Here is a 16,276-nt window from a genome sequence, read left to right on the forward strand (position 1 = left end):
TCATCATTCTAAATTTTAGAGATGTAAATTCACATCCAGACATTCCAGTTACAAAAAGATAGTGTAAAACATAAATAAAACAGTGATTTACAAACGTATAAATATTTTAACTTGTGAAAGCTTGCCAAAGGGGAAACTTAGAAATTGGAATTGAAATGAAAATTTGGATTCATACGACATTAGAAAATGTTCAGCTTTGCTCCATTCCTTTTGGACGAGCTTCAATTGAGACAAGATGGACAGTGTTTCTGGAGCTTGTTCACATTTGGCTTCTTATTTGCATAACAGAGCTTTATCCTGCATTGGATGGAATTGAACAGTGTTCATAGTTACTCATTTTTCACCTCATGCATATCCAGACTCAAGCCTATTTTTAGTGCACTTTAGTCACCTCAGGGTATAAAAATCAGTCCCCCAGCTTTGATTTATGGTCTTGTCTACTGTGCACAGAGATTTATCTAAATATTCAGAATCTTTTTCTAACATTGAAGAGATATTCAAAATGGTTGCAGTTATTCAAATTTGTATTTTGCCCATTCTAACCTCTGTGTATTTCTACTTTGGCCTCTGTGAGACTTTCTCTTTTTTATACCTGATCATGTTAATGACATGTCAATTAACTTACTTAGTCATGAAATGTTCCCTCATGCTTTCCTTTAGTACTGTTCAATTCCCCAGCCTTTTGGTGCCTATTTCCCAACTTTTCAACCTATGCTGCAACTAAGTTAGCTAATATGTTTCATTAAGTTGTGAAATGTTTCACTTTCAACATTTGATATGCTTTTCTATGTTCTATTGCAAATAAAATATGGCTGTGATTTTATAGTGATTTTCTTTAAAATTTTCCTTTTGCAATTGAAGCTGTAGGTGGCTGAAATTATTATTTTTTTTTCCAAGAAAAGATTCAGCTTTCCTCCATTTTTATACTACAGCATTGCTTTATGTCAATGATTACTTTAATGCATCATCAACAATCTTGTCATAGTTAGTAATATAGCAAAGTATACCCTTTCCTTATGTCCATATTAAAACAATGCAGGCAAACTCAGAACACAGTGCTAACTAACCACACGTAAATTGAACAGTATTTGGGTTATTACATTTCCATCACTGTCTGGTTCACTGTGGTTTGGATCCGCCACCAAACTAGACAGGCACAGACTGCAACGGACAATTATGTCTGCGGAGAGGATCATTGGGACTAACCTCCCATCTATCCAGGACCTGTACCTGTCCAGGACCAGGAAACGGGCAGGTAACTCTTCAGACCCCTCACACCCAGGACACAGTCTGTTTGAACTCCTGCCCTCTGGACGGCGCTACAGAGCACCGTACGCCAAAACCTCCAGACTCAGAGACAGTTTCCTTCACCAAACTGTTGCTCTGATGAACTCTCGTCACTCATAGAGTCTCAGAGTAATCAACCACTGTGCAATAATAATAATAATAATAATAATAATAATAATAATAATAATAATAATAATAATAATAATAATAATAATAATAATAATTACCACAATCATATGCTGTAACAATGCACCTTTCAATAACCATGTCTACCTCATACTGCTGCACCCTTCATTTTTTTTAAAATTGTATATATTTATATATAAGAGCCATTTGTCTATTTACTGTTTGCAACTATTTAAATCTGGCTTCAGTGAGCGAAACAACTGAAGTCTGGCATGTTCATACTTGGCCAATAAAAGCTAGTTAGTTCAGAATCAGAATCAGAATCATGTTTATTTGGCCAAGTCAGGTCAAACAAGACAGGGAATTTGACTCAATTATTTTCGCTCACTGTACAGTAAATAGGCAAATGACAGCTCTTATTAACATATATATATATATATATATATATAATTTTTTTTTCAAGTGAAAGGTGCAGCAGTATGAGGTAGACATGGTTATACAAAGGTGCATTGTTACAGCATATGATTGTGTTATTATTATTATTATTATTATTATTATTATTATTATTGCACAGTGATTGATTAACGGTTTGGGGGAAGAAACTGTCTCAAGTCTGGAGGTTTTGGCTACAGTGCTCTGTAGCGCCGTCCAGAGGGGAGGAGTTCAACTAGAACCAGAGAACCAGAGAACCAGAACCAGGAGTTCCTGGTGTACTTCATGTACATTAGAAAGTTAGTGCTGATAGTCAGTGTGATTAAATTATTTTCAACTTTTTTTAGTGGCCCAATTGGATAAATAAATAAAGTTGCCTTAATGTCAGCGCTTTACTGTCTGTCACCTGCATGTCACGTTGGTGCTTTGCAACTTCCTCATATTTTGCAGATTTGACATATTTCAACGGGCACTGGCCCCTTCCTGGATGAGAAACAGTCAAACTGACCAATAGCAGCTCGAGCTTTCAGAAACAAGCCCCGCCTCCAATTGACGGACTGCAGTTTGAGCCAATCAGGAACGCGCGTCGCGGTGACGTAGTTCCAAGCCGGACACGGATTTCCAAACCAACTGTGGCAAGATAGCCGCACTTCTGTTTACGTCCCACTTGCCCCGCACTGACAGCACTTGCACGGCGTGGATCACCGCGAACGGGACAGCCTGCGTCGTGACTGCGTCGCTCGCTCGCTCGGAGCTTCGTGAACTTTTCAGGGGCATGCTGAGGACGGGCTGTTGTCGTTGAATGAAGGGGAGCCGCTGGACGCCGACAGGAGGATGAACTCCATCAGCGGTCGGGCTCTCGCTCTGCCCGCCGCGCCGGTCTCCAACTCCGGGGCTTCATCCTCCCGAGCCCTGCACGTAGAGCTCACGTCCCAGCAGGTAAACCACAACCCACCGTGTCATCATGATGCACAATCGAGGGCAACTTCGAGCAAGAAGCCGTGTTAAACCTGAATTATGGTGCCAGCGTTAAATCGACGCAGAGACTACGGCGTAGGTTACGGCGTCGACGCGCACCGTACGGCGTAGGCTCTGCGTCGGTTTAACGCGGAACCATAAATCAGCCTGTATTGTTGCTGCGTTCCATTTACCTCGGAAGTCGGAACTGGTAACTGGGAATGACGTCACAGTCGAGTTATCAGCGTTCCAGTTACAAAGTAGGAAAACAAGTTTGTAGTTCGCATATACCACATGAAAAATGTAAATTACACTATAGCAGCATATATATGCCGAACAATACTTGTATACGACTGATTTAGTGTGACCAAAACTAGAATGAAGTGCTACGAATTTTTACAGAGCTCTCTTCTACTGTTTACAACCGTTTACAACCCGTTACAACCGGGGCAGCCATCTTGGAATGTGAACTCGGGGGTTGTGAAGACTCTCCCACTTTCCCAGTGGGAAATCCCACTTCGAGGGGCGTTCCAGTTGAAAATTCCGACTGGGAACTGGGAAATCCCCACTTCCGAGGACAAATGGAACGCGGCATGTGTTATGCAGTTGCAGCGGACAGGCCCGCCAGGCTGCTAGCAGCTGCTAGTTAGCCTACAGGAAATAAACGCACTTCTTCTGAAAAATCCTGACACTCAAACCAGTTTAGCTCTTTTCCATATTATTGAGGTTAGGATTTTAAATCAATTGCATCATACGACACCTTTTCAGTGCGTTCAAAGCCTGCATGTGTCTGTTCATGGTACCATAAGTTATGTGACAGCAAGTGACAGCTCAGCTGGGGGAGAGACATTCTGGTTTTAATATCAATATATATCACCCACACAGCTTTTATTGTCTTAGTCATGTCGGAGATTTTACTTGTTTTGCTCGTGTTTAAGCCAATGCATGCGTTAAAAAACAAACAAACCTTGGTAGTCCTTGCACCGTCCTCTTTTTTTTTTCATTCATTCATTCATTTATGAGGACGGCCAAAGTTGATGGTTCTCTCATTTGGGCCAAGCTCGACTGTAACAGCACACTGTTAATACAGAGATTACTGTATTGAAGCAAGATAGTGTTTATAGTGAGTTAATTCTCAGCAGTTTTCGGTATTTTGGTAAGGCTAAATCCTATAAATACAGTATGGTGTAACTTTAAGAAAAACACTGGATCCAGTCATTGTACCAAATCGCCTCATCAGTCCACATCAGGAATCTAATCATCTACAAGAACTGAAGTAAACGGTAAAGCTGACGAGATTGCATCCTCTCTCAAACTAGTTATATTAAAGTCTCTTGACATACAGTAACATGGTTTATGATGGCGCCACATGATCATATGCTCTATAATAGAGTATTTTGAAAAAGTCTTGTCGTTTTTATCAGAGTTTTGATGACATCCATATTTGTTTTCCAGTCTCTAACTGCTAACTCAAAAGACATTAACCTGGCTCTTTTCCGCCTAAATAAAATGGAATCCTAATCAATAACGTGGCAGATATCCGTATGGGATAGCGTCCTTTAAATCTGTTTAAGCTTTGTTCAGAGGGAAGTTAGGGGACTTTATCTTGAGGTGCAAATATGTGGGTTTTTCTATGGCCAATACTTGGCAGATTATTAAAAATCACAGATCATGGGCCAGCCAATTAATCATCCACTTCTAACATGATTACAATGTAATACTTTGCATATTGATAGAGAGATGGACATTTAAACTTTACTAAAAGAGCAAGTTGAGGAATTCATATGAACACAGTGTTATTTATAACTGGAAAGTTAAACTAAATATAAAATTGAGTTTCTATGTAAAACTCTTAAAATAAAATTACATTAAGACTAAGAATATTTTTTTCTTACATCTGTAAATATAACTATCAATATTTATTAGATTAACATTTTTAACAGTATGGTTTGGGCTGATGACAGATTCTAGTCGCAGTTTGAGATAAAGATGCAAAAGCCTACTATTCTTAGTATTTTATAACTCCTTCTCTTCCTCTTCAAAGGGTCAGACTTCTCAAAATACTATAAAACAACAAACAAATCATATGCCTTTACTCCAACACTAAGTAGAGACCAATGCGCATTTTCTTGTTTTCCAATGCACTGATAATTTTTCAACGCATTGACAAGATAATGTTTTACAAATCATCTGTAATAGCTGAGCTACAGAAATCTCAAATGGATTAAAAAAAACACATTCTTAATAGCATTCTTATGTTATACTGTTTTTTAAATTTTCATTCAACTTCTCATATGATTGATCTGCAACGTCAATAAAACTGTGACAAACTCATGTGTTATGCTAGTTGCATGTGCAGCCATGTGACTAAACGCACACACCCAAAGGCACTTGCTGAATGCTTGAATATGTTTGCACACCTCCTATCCCCTTTTGAATGGTGCTTATCATGACTCCCAGTCTGCAGTCACAACACCAGGTGAGCGCAGTGCTGTGCATTGTTGGCTGCAGTTTTTACATGTCCACTTGTAAGATCGCTGCTTGCTTTGAATCTGCTCGTCCCTTCGAACTGTCGGTACATTAAAAAAAAGGAAAAGATAATTCAAATACAAATAACCATAAAATAAAAGTAATGTAATAACTTTGGAAATTAATAAAGTATAATTGAAATGACCTAAACACATCCAGAATTTTCCATTTTAATTGCATTACAGTGGATCATTCTTTTGTTTGTTAAATTAACTAATTTCTCCTGAAAGTTTGTTAGTTTATGTAAATTATCTGTTTATTGCAAAAATCATTTATAAATCAATTCAAGACAGGAAAATTACTATACTGAAGTATTGTTAATTTAACCTGCGTTTTTTTTACATTATTGTGAACGATACCCCTTAAATCTTAAGTCTAGAAGATCAGTGCTACTTTTGGCAAATAAATTTAGAAATTTGCAGTCTTTTTTTTGATTATTTGAATCCAATTGAAATGGATACTAAGTAAAAAACCCCAGACATCTTGCACTTGGATGTAATGGTGAAGAATACTATATGAAGAGTGACATTTTTCAGGAAGTCACTGTTTCCTTCTGGTGGGACATTTTGAAACTGTCCAGATACGATGATCCCTGCTAGGGGAGTAAATATTTGCTTCTGAGGCTAATACTTTAGCCTATTTTTATTCTTTATTTGAATGGCTGTTTTTATGGGAGTCACTGTCCTGCTGGTCACTCTTCTTTCTTCCACTCACCTCTACCACGTCCACTGGGATCATTGTCTGGTTCAGTGTTCTACCCAAGGGTACTTTGAGATGTGTCATTGTAGCAAAACAACTTCATCAACTTTGTCTCAAATTCCCACAAAACCTTCCTTTTAGAAGGCCTTTTCATCAGTGTGGTCATTAGAAAGAGTCCCGCTTGTAGGAATGTTGTATAAGACTTGTTTAAAGAGTCATTACAATTTATGAATACAAATCCTTGCTTTGGTGTACTGTAAAGCTGATATTAAATGTAATATGAATGTAAAGTTTTAGTAATTGATTGTAGGGCTTTTTAAAGATGGCTGCATAAAAAAAGGACTAGGCCTATGTTCTAGGTTGTTGTAGTCCTGTCATGGTCAACTATCATGTTGTCATGTTTGTTATATTTTGTTAATGATTGTGGATTACATTTGGAGAAACATCTACCTTTCTCATCACCTGACACATATTGCACATAAATATTGTTAAAATTGTTATTGTTAAAATTATTTAAAGACAAGAGAGATGTTTATTGTTTTTATGTTCAATGTCAGCTGTTACAGCAAAAAGCAGCCAGAGGAATAATTTGTTGCCTCAGAACTACAGGATCTGTTACAAGTCCCCTTTCTGAAAGGGTGTTCAACTCAGGGAGGAACAAATATTGTTCAAAATTGTTATTATTGTTTAAATTATTCAAAGGTTCGTGTAAAGAAGACAAGAGATGTTTATTGTTATTATATTTTTGTTCAGCTGTTGCAAAGTTAAAGTAATAAGTGCAATAAATTTTATATTGGAAAAAAATCGTGAGAGAATCGTGATCTCAATTCTAAGCAAAAAGATCGTGATTCTCATTTTGTCCAGAATCGTGCAGCCCTAATTGATTGTATGTTCTGATTTATACAATGCGTATTAGATTCTGATTGTTAGTTCATTCTTTCTTCACGTTTCCCAAAAATGTGACATTGTGATAATGTTTTGACAGTGTTGTATAGTAGAAATAGAGTTTGTACATGGTAATACATCACAGCGATTCAGACCAAGACTTATGGACATCTAATCATTTACCACACAGATCGCGTGCCATACCAGAGTTAAATGATATTATAACATGTGGTCAGCTTTGCAGTGGTGCTGACTTTGATCTTTGGTCAGATTACACTTGGTAATAAGAACTATTGTATTTGTATAGCTCTAGTTTTAAAAAGTCTGACCTGCCACAGAAGTTCCATCATAGCTTTTTGGCTCAGCATGGCTTCCTCACTGGCCCATTCAGAAATGTGGAGTGACATTTTCAGGGGGGGTTGGTTGAAAATCCCCACTGGAACAATGGTTTTTTCTGTTTCTGAGGCTTGTAATCTTATAGGGAATCCCATGACTTGGGTTTGCGTGTATGACCACAGGAGAGAAACTGGGCTGGCTGGTTGAGAGTTGTAAAGGGAAGTTACAAATGTTATCTTTGTACCCCCCCCCTTCCCCATTTAATTTATTTCATTGTTTATATCTAAAATGTTTTTTGTTGAATTGACTCTTGTAGAATTAAGTTTAATTTTATTTTTGGATTAATAAGATTACTTAGATTCAGTTAATGTGAACGCTGGCAGCAGACACTTTTAATTTATGTATTATAAAGTCTTGACTCAAAATGGCAATGCTTGTTTGAGGAGTCATGTTTAAAATGATGTCTTTTCTTTATTGTTTTGGTGTAAATAAAAAAACCTGTGATAAGTCATTTGTAGAGCTAATGATGTTACAAGTTGTATCATGTGATTGTCATGGCTAACTGTGCGTGCCTGCTTAACTGCCTAATTAATTCTACCACGGAGAAGTCATCCCCCTGTTATGTGAAAATAAGGAAGCTGGTTTTGCCATGGTGTATTAAAAAACAACAAAACATAGCTATTTTAAGCTGTTTATGAATAGAGTAGGCAGCTTGATACATGCCTGATCTTCACATGAATCTTTCTTTTCAGTTGTCCCGTGACCGGATTGAGTATTTTCAGAACTTGCCATTGACCATCACATGAGCGAAATGAATCTCAGTACAACTTTGATGTGTGTTATCTGTTGTTAATGTTTCATCACTTTTTCTCTATCTCTTTCTCTGTTTTCCGCTGCCAAACAGAGACGATTGCGTCATCTCCGAAGCATTGCTGCCAGGAACATAGTCAATAAGAATGGCTCTCCACTGCTGGACACTTATTTTACCCTCCATCTTTGTATAGGAGACCGCATTTCTAGAGGTGAGAGTTAACTTTAATCACACACAGAGCCAACTTCTTCAAATATGTTTGTTTTCTTCTCCTTGCCATACAGAGGTTGGCAAATTTGTTGGTTTTCTCCTACAACCCCCAGCCCTCTGTTTCAATTCACATTTACCAGATTAATCACTGATTACAAATGGTATTTATTCCATGTTTAACACAAAAGTAAAATTAGGTGCATTTCCACAAGCAGAGGTTCTGGGTGTTTTTTTAGGGGCCGGATCATGGATGTGTGCCTCCATTACCAGAAACGGCCTTGCAAAAGAGGCTTCTGGGAACCTTTGCCAATCGCTACCACTGGAGTGTATGTTGAAAAGCAAACAGAAATGCAAGAAACATCTCTACCCTTTGCATGTTTACTTGCTTCTTCTTCTCTTTCCTCTTTTGCTGTTTGTTTTCACACGGATAAATATTCTAGCACACCTAAATTCATCATTTCAATTCACGCAAGAACATCCTAACTGCTTATCAGCCAAATGCGTCTGACTGTGGTATGGGTGAAGAAAGATGGAAATAAAAAAAGAAGAATATCATGTGTTGTGTAATATACCAGTATAGGAGCCCTTTTTTATGACTTAAGCCGGGCATAAACTGTGCGATATTTTAAATCGTATGAGACTGCCCCATCTCACACTGCACGACTAGATCGCGGAGTTCAAAAGTTCAGAGCCCACGATTTATGTTCTCACACTGTATGAGCCGATGCTCGGATGCGACCCGTCTGCTCACACTATACGATTATAATCCTCACGTCGGACCTCTGTGTACTGGAACTCGAGGCCGGTTTTGGGGCAAGAGTGGGCTGTTCCCACCCAAACGTGCGTCCTGCCCACCTGATCAAAGGTTATGGGATCCTTTATTTTTTTATAATTATATATATATATATATATATATATATATATATATATTAAAAAATCCCAAAATATCTGTACCGTTTCTGATTGGGTCGGCACTGCGCATCATTTTTTGACACAACAAAGAACGCATACCGCAAAAGTTGTCTCGGCGGAGGAACCCAACGTACCAGCAAAATGAGAAGAGAAAAAAGAGGTGTTCCGAACAACAGACAGCGCACACACTAAGAAAAGGCCAATTTATGGTTCCGCGTTACACCAACGCAGAGCCTACGGCGCAGGGTACGCGGCGACGCGCACCATACGTGGAAATGCAGTCTTTTTTTGCTATTAAAACATGATTTGTAATGTGAATTTGCAACACTTAAACTGCAAATAATAGTTTTTTGACGTGAGATCAGAGATTTGCGCATGCTCTCTGCGAAAGGATGAGGCAAATCGGGTCGCAGCACTGCTTCAACTGTGCGATGCCTTCACGAGGAGCGACCAGGATTTCAAACATGCTTGATTTTCTTGCGACCTCACGATTTGTGATCGGGAGCTCGTCGTGAGTTGTTAATCTCTCGTCGTTACCCCACGTACACTGCACGAGGCACGAGCAACGATTGGGTCAAAATCGGCCCGATCAAAAAAAAAAGTTGCACGACTGGAAAATCGGCTCAAAACGAGCCGATAATCGCACAGTGTATGCCCGGCTTTACTGATAGATAGATTGGTTGGTTGTTATGCTGGTGGTTCTTAATGTCTTGTGTGTACAATTATTCAGTTTGAAAATGAAGCACTGCTGAGGTTTGAACAGTGTTCTGAATGCATTGGAGTCACTGAAGGTGGATAGCAGAACAGTAGAGGAGGGGGATGTTGAAACTCTGAATATGTTGAAACTGAACTTTTCCGTTTCACAAAGTGAGGTCACTTAACCTCTAGCAAAAGGGGTCAGTTGAGCCGGTTTCAGAAAGTGAAAAAAATCATACTCCGAGTCTGTTACCGTGGTAACCGACTCTGTGGTAAACCTGGTCCAAAGCAGGTTTATGTCAACATACCTTGAGTTACTTTCAGTCTCCTTCCCTTCATGAAGCAGAAACAAGTTCAATTTAATCAGACAACGGATCATAGAATGTAATTTTAGAGACATCTAAATGATGACATGTCACATTTATGTCAGAATAGTATATTAATGATCTGAGTAGATTATAATGTGGTGAAATCAGAATTGTACTTGTGACACCCTGGCTGTTTTTAAAGAGTGTTGCGTGTCTTTTTTTTTGTCACCGTCAGCGTATATGATCCTGTCTCACAATTATCACATATGTTCATACAAAATACCTTAGGTTATTAATTATATCAGCTGATATTTACTTGAAAATGTCAGTTTTAATAATAAGGAGGTGGCTACTCTTATCTTCCATCACATTAGACAGTGAATGATGCAGAACTGACTGAGAAAAGTGACTAGAACGAGAAACATTTCCTGCTCAGACTTGTGAGTAAAGAAATGTCGCTTTAACAGTTATCACTGTGACTGGATGCACTCATATTTCTCAGCTTGAATTATTTGATCCTTTGATATTTTACATTCACATTACTCACTGTTCACATTGACAGTCTATTTTTTTTTTTTACAATTGTTTTCCACGTGTCCTAAAGCCTCCAAAGGCATCTATAAGCTGTTATGCATTTTATATACATTTTTATATCCGAAAACAAAGTCACTGTTCACATCGATATCAATAATTTTTTTTAAATAGTTTTCAAACCACATGACCTAAAGACTCCAGATCTATCCCGAATTGTTGCAAATACCTACATGAGACACAATTCTTTATTTTGCATTTGTACATGTAATGTTTTATATTAATTTTTATATCCAAAAAGTAAATGTTTGCATGAATTGCCTTTTTATAGTCGGTGTAACTGAATCAAGATGTGAAGTTGACTGAAACAACTTTGAACAGCTTTACTGAAACTGAAAACTCCGACTTTGTTGTTGGTTGGCGTTGGTTAGGGCCCACAGTAAACTGTGTAGTTGTTTAATAAACACCTCTAAGCTGGGAACGTCTCGTGAGTTTGTTGAGACAGTATTTTCAGTTTGAAGCTATTTTAATCGTTCATTGAGTATTTACGCAGCTGCAGACCAGCAACAAGGAAAGTATCGGTGCGTCCGAAATGCTATAATAAACAGTATATAATAAAAAGTATACTTAAGTTCGGCACACTTTTGAGTAAATATCAGTAGTATGCATTAATTCGGACGTACTATTCAGAGCGCACACATCACTTCCTGCCGTTGGGAAGAAGTGACGTGTCACAGCAGCAGTAGCAGCGCTCCGCTCCGCTCCGCTATTTCCCGTTTTTTCTGGACGAAACAAAATTACATTATATAATATTATTATATACGAATATTATAATATTAATATTATATAATAATATTATTATACTTAATATTATACTTATGACATATACGTATCACTTAGCAACCAAACACCGCTGCATTGCATTGTGGGAAGTTTCTGCTTAGCTAGTGTCCATCAATCCACACTAATACATTTCTCCAGAATAAGTATGGATAGTGCATACTATTGAGTACGTACTAATGTTTCGGACGCGCTAAAAAATCTTGCATACTCTTTAGGGTGGAAGTATGCAATTTCGGACGCAGCCAAAATCTATTTATTTACTTATTTCATGCTTACATGAAATAATGGGATGTAACATTCTTATCAAGTCACGTGCAAGTGGCTTTACAATTCGCTTTTATTCAGAAACATCTGACAGCAGAGGCGGTGTCGAGAGACTGAAGTCGAGCAAACTATTTTAAAATGGGACTTCGATTTTCAAGATCTAAGGGTAAAAAGGAACGTCTTAACAGTTGGATTAGGGCAGCTCAAGCCCCACAGAAGAATGTTCAAGTTGCAGGAGCAAAACAAACGATGGCCACTGAGAAAACACAGGGAAATTGCGTTCACCTGAGGACTGAGAAAAAAAAAAAAAGACAGTAGGACTGAGAGCCCAAGTCAGACGCCCACTAATCCAACGGAGGAGACTTCTTCTTTAAAACATACTGATCAGATAGACAGTTCACCCAACTCCCGTAGTAATAATGATAGATATGAAAACAAATCAAACAGTGATTTCCAGGTTTTCAGCTTCAGCTCTCTGAATCATCAACAAGTGTCTCTGAAGAAGACATGTTCGTTAACCACTTATCCAGATTTATACTCTGTGATTTTTTTATCACGGCAACGACAATATAGAAATCATATCAAAAGGTATACCTCTGAAAACCTCAGGACCAGGAACATACGTCTGGCGCACTTGATTAAACAAATATTACAGAAATTTGAATCTAAACAAATTAAGTTTTTTAAACGCAACATACATCATATAGCTGTAAAAGTAACAACTTGTCTTCAAAAAATATACAAATCAGATTTACTGGATGCAACATTAGATGTGGAAAACAGCGGTTTTGAATGGGGGTTCAAGTGTACTTTAGAAATGATCCTAGAGAAATGTATACCCCAAAAAACCACAATAAATATGTTCGGATGCTTATAGGTTTTATAACGATAGTGGCATTACCTCTAATAGCATTCGTTCTAATTTGAATCCATCCATCTATTTTATATACCCGCTTAATCAGCAGATTCCTGTGACCCTGAATTGGAATAAGTGGGTATAGATAATGGATGAACGTGTGGAAATTGCAGAAAATCGAGCAGACAATTTCCCATACGAAAGCGTGAAAAGCCTGCTGGCTCTCTCAGCGTCCGACAGTTCAGACGTCTGGGTGGGATTTGAGCGCTGTATATTTCTCTATGCCGGAGGATTTTTAAGAAGGCTCACCACTCATTCTGTTGAATTTCTGAGAGCCGACACAACGTAGTAGTATTTAGTTGTATCCGCGATGATGTCACGCAAGGCCAACTGCGCTTCAGTCTGGGCGAACCATGCAGATGCCGACGATTCCCAGAATTCAGGGAGTTTGAGGGTAACAGCGTTCGTAGACATGATCGTGTCGTGTCTCTGGATACGTCCAGCAGACCAACGTCGGGGTCACCAGTGTGGAAATTGCAGAAAAGTCGAGCAGACAATTTCCCATACGAAAGCATGTGTCGTTTATTGAAAAACCTCAGAACACCGAATCAACAAAAAGGAGCTGTCCAGCAACGCAACCGGCATGGAGCTCAACGTCATCATCACATTTAAATGGACCACGATCCCTGAACAGTCATAGTTGCATGAAATAACTAAGGACAGTAAATTACATGCAACATATTCATTTGGCATTGCATGAAGGACAACATGCTGCATTTAATAATGAACGGTGTGTAGACACACACACTTGATAACCAAGGTGAATTAAGTCCGTAACATTCACTACAGACGGAACATTAAGAGGCTGGCAAATCGACAGTGTCACATGCATCACCTCTCTCTTTATGCAAACCCTCAACCACAGAGCTCTGCATCACCTGACGTGCACCTTCCAAATTTTCTGACAACACATAATATTTTTTTGACAACAAGTTCCTGTTCCTTTGTGAAACAGCCCCCCCCCCCTCTCTCATCAGGTTTCTTTACAGAAGACACACTGGTGGCATAGGGCTTTCCTGGTGGATAGGAAAGCTACAGATGCTACATCTTTCTAGATGTGGGTCTGGTGTACCAGGCTACATGCCATTCCAACGATATCAAGCCAGCCTTGCATCACACATGAAGACGGGATCAATACTCGACTCAAATGAAAATAATAGAAACCCATCACTCACACTTGTGTTGCTAGTGTGAAGCCTGTCTAGACATATTGAGAAAAGTATACACAACTAGGAAGAGTGCCAGATATCCAGACAGGTTGGTTACATCCCACATAGGATGTAGGACCTTGGTAGCAGCTGTAAGGGGGCTCATATGAATCTATGAGGCAGCAGCTTTGATTAAAAGTCACACAAGCATGATCCCTGGACCCTTTACTCACCCCCATCTCAACTTTTTTGAGTTTTGTTGAGACTGCTGTTGCCTTTGGAGATTGACAGTCGACTAGAGTTTGAGTTGACTGAACCGACCCTGAACAGAGTTTATTAACTCAGAGTTTGTTGACTCTAAGTTATATGAAAGAACATTAAAAAAGACGAAAAAAAAGTAACATTCCAGACGTTCCATGACATGTTTGAGATTTGTGTATTTACACCTGTTGATTTTGCATTTCTTACTTCTACCTATTCTACTTTCTTTTAGATTTTTACAAGAGTGAAGTTATTCGAGACTCACTGGTGAGTATACGTCCATGAACATTCATGGGCTTTGTTTCTGTTTCGATGCAGTCATTACCCGCAACCAGACGCTGTGCTGTGTGCCTGTTGCTGATTGGGCCTCATTCATGAAAGTTGAGCAGAATGAATTTGTGCTTAAACAGTAAAAGTTTGAAACTACTTACATTTTAATGAATGCCAAATGGCTTAAATTTTGCTCTGCGAACAGTTTATGACGAGGTGTTAAAGAACAGGGGAGCAAAGTGCCTGTGTACCAGGGCTGCCACTAACCATTATTTTCTTGTCGATTAATCTATTATTTTTTTTAACTCAATGATTATTTTTTTTCCACTTTTTGATAGATCTTTCTGTTAAATGCCAACAAATAATACATCTTACCATTCTCACAATTGTTTTTAATTTAAATGTCATACCTGAACCAAAGCAAAGGTGTCTTAGGGCATCATTTGGTTTATTCAGAACAATCACCATAAATCTAAAATACGTTATTCAAAGCCCAAAAAATGCAAACGCTGTTTAACACGTTACTTTGTGTGAAAGTCCATAATTTGAACATCAATTCTGCCCAGTGTTGTGAGTCTGTGGGTTAACATCACAAGTGTTAATTGCTGCACAATTCACGTTGAATATGTACTCACTTTTTTAATCTCTAATGATCTTTTACCAGGTGATGGCACAGAAAGGGATGTACATTTGCCAACTGTTATATTGACAGACTACACAAACATAATAGAAATCAATATTGTTTAGTTTTAAGTGCTCAAAAAGATCCAAATAGGCTGTAACACTTTGAAGCAGGGAAGCCGCTAGCGTCATAGTTTTATTTTTTACACCAGAAAATGATCAAGCCACGACTTACACGTGAAAACTATAAAATAACAAACTACATTTAATGCAGCTAATGCGTTTACGTCGAAGCGTCGTTGCAGCTCTACTGTGTACGATTGATTGGCATGCACAAAGATACACAGGTTCTTGTGATAAAACCCCAGCTTTACGCAGTGTCATGAATCCGGTTTTTATTAACACAGTAACTTGTGTGCAAATCTACTTTCGAATTTACGATTTCGTGAATGAGGCTGGTTGTGTTTGCTTCCTCTACACAACGTTCTGCACTGGCCCATAAGAATTAAGTCGATGTTTAACTGTCCCTACGAAAGAAACTCCTACATGATATTTTTCTGTTCTCATGTTCATTTTCCTCGTAAATGCAGTCACGCTCAAAACATAGAAGCAGCCAAAGATTGCAAGCAATTACTACTGGGCCTGCTGCCGAGTCATGAGCTGACTAAGCTGCTCTTTAGGTGCTCTGCACTGCTCAGTCAGGACAGACGGACAGACAGGCAGACACACAGGCTAGCACACTGCAGGAGTCATGCCCCCTGTCTTATCCCACTCTAACTTCCTCCTTTTGAATTGTTTGTGCTTGCTGATGCTTGTTTTCAAGTAATCTGTCTTTCTCCTGTCCTTGTTCGTCCAGGGATCTCATTCTTGGTCTTCCTGTTTTTATTCCAACTCTTGTTATGTCCTACTGTGTCTGTCACTGAGTATCCAGTTTTCTTTTTGTTTTTTTTGCCTTGCTCGACCCCCATCCCTTATGATTTTGTTCGCCTGTTTCTGACATTCCTCGATTGCCCGTCCTTTGAAATGACCCATGAGCCCAAGAATTTTATTTATCTTTTCCCAGGGGGAGGAGGAAGCTTGTACGTGTTTTAATTACATAAATGACCACACTGCTCCGTTTAGCCAGCAGTCACGATGGCATTCTTGAAGTACAGAGTACAAAGAGAAATAGGCATCAGACCTTGAGATTAATGTTTAAGAAAATCATGTAAGTGGGTCACATTGTATATCTAAC

The 16,276-nt window shown here is 38.7% G+C and overlaps 1 protein-coding gene across 1 annotated transcript in view; it reads left to right on the plus strand.

The window, feature by feature from the left end:
• The first annotated feature begins 2,484 nt into the window (after nucleotides 1-2,484).
• Nucleotides 2,485-16,276, plus strand: part of uvrag (UV radiation resistance associated gene) — a 93,821-nt gene continuing 80,029 nt past the window's right edge. Inside the window, exons 1-3 of the mRNA XM_061740199.1 lie at nucleotides 2,485-2,784; nucleotides 8,156-8,273; nucleotides 14,384-14,418. Coding sequence (XP_061596183.1) covers nucleotides 2,680-2,784; nucleotides 8,156-8,273; nucleotides 14,384-14,418 — 258 coding nt within the window. The 5' untranslated portion in view covers nucleotides 2,485-2,679. The remainder of the gene's footprint in view (nucleotides 2,785-8,155; nucleotides 8,274-14,383; nucleotides 14,419-16,276) is intronic.

The sequence above is a fragment of the Cololabis saira genome, chromosome 14, assembly GCF_033807715.1.
Source record: "Cololabis saira isolate AMF1-May2022 chromosome 14, fColSai1.1, whole genome shotgun sequence".
NCBI classification, from domain to species: Eukaryota; Metazoa; Chordata; class Actinopteri; order Beloniformes; family Belonidae; genus Cololabis; species Cololabis saira.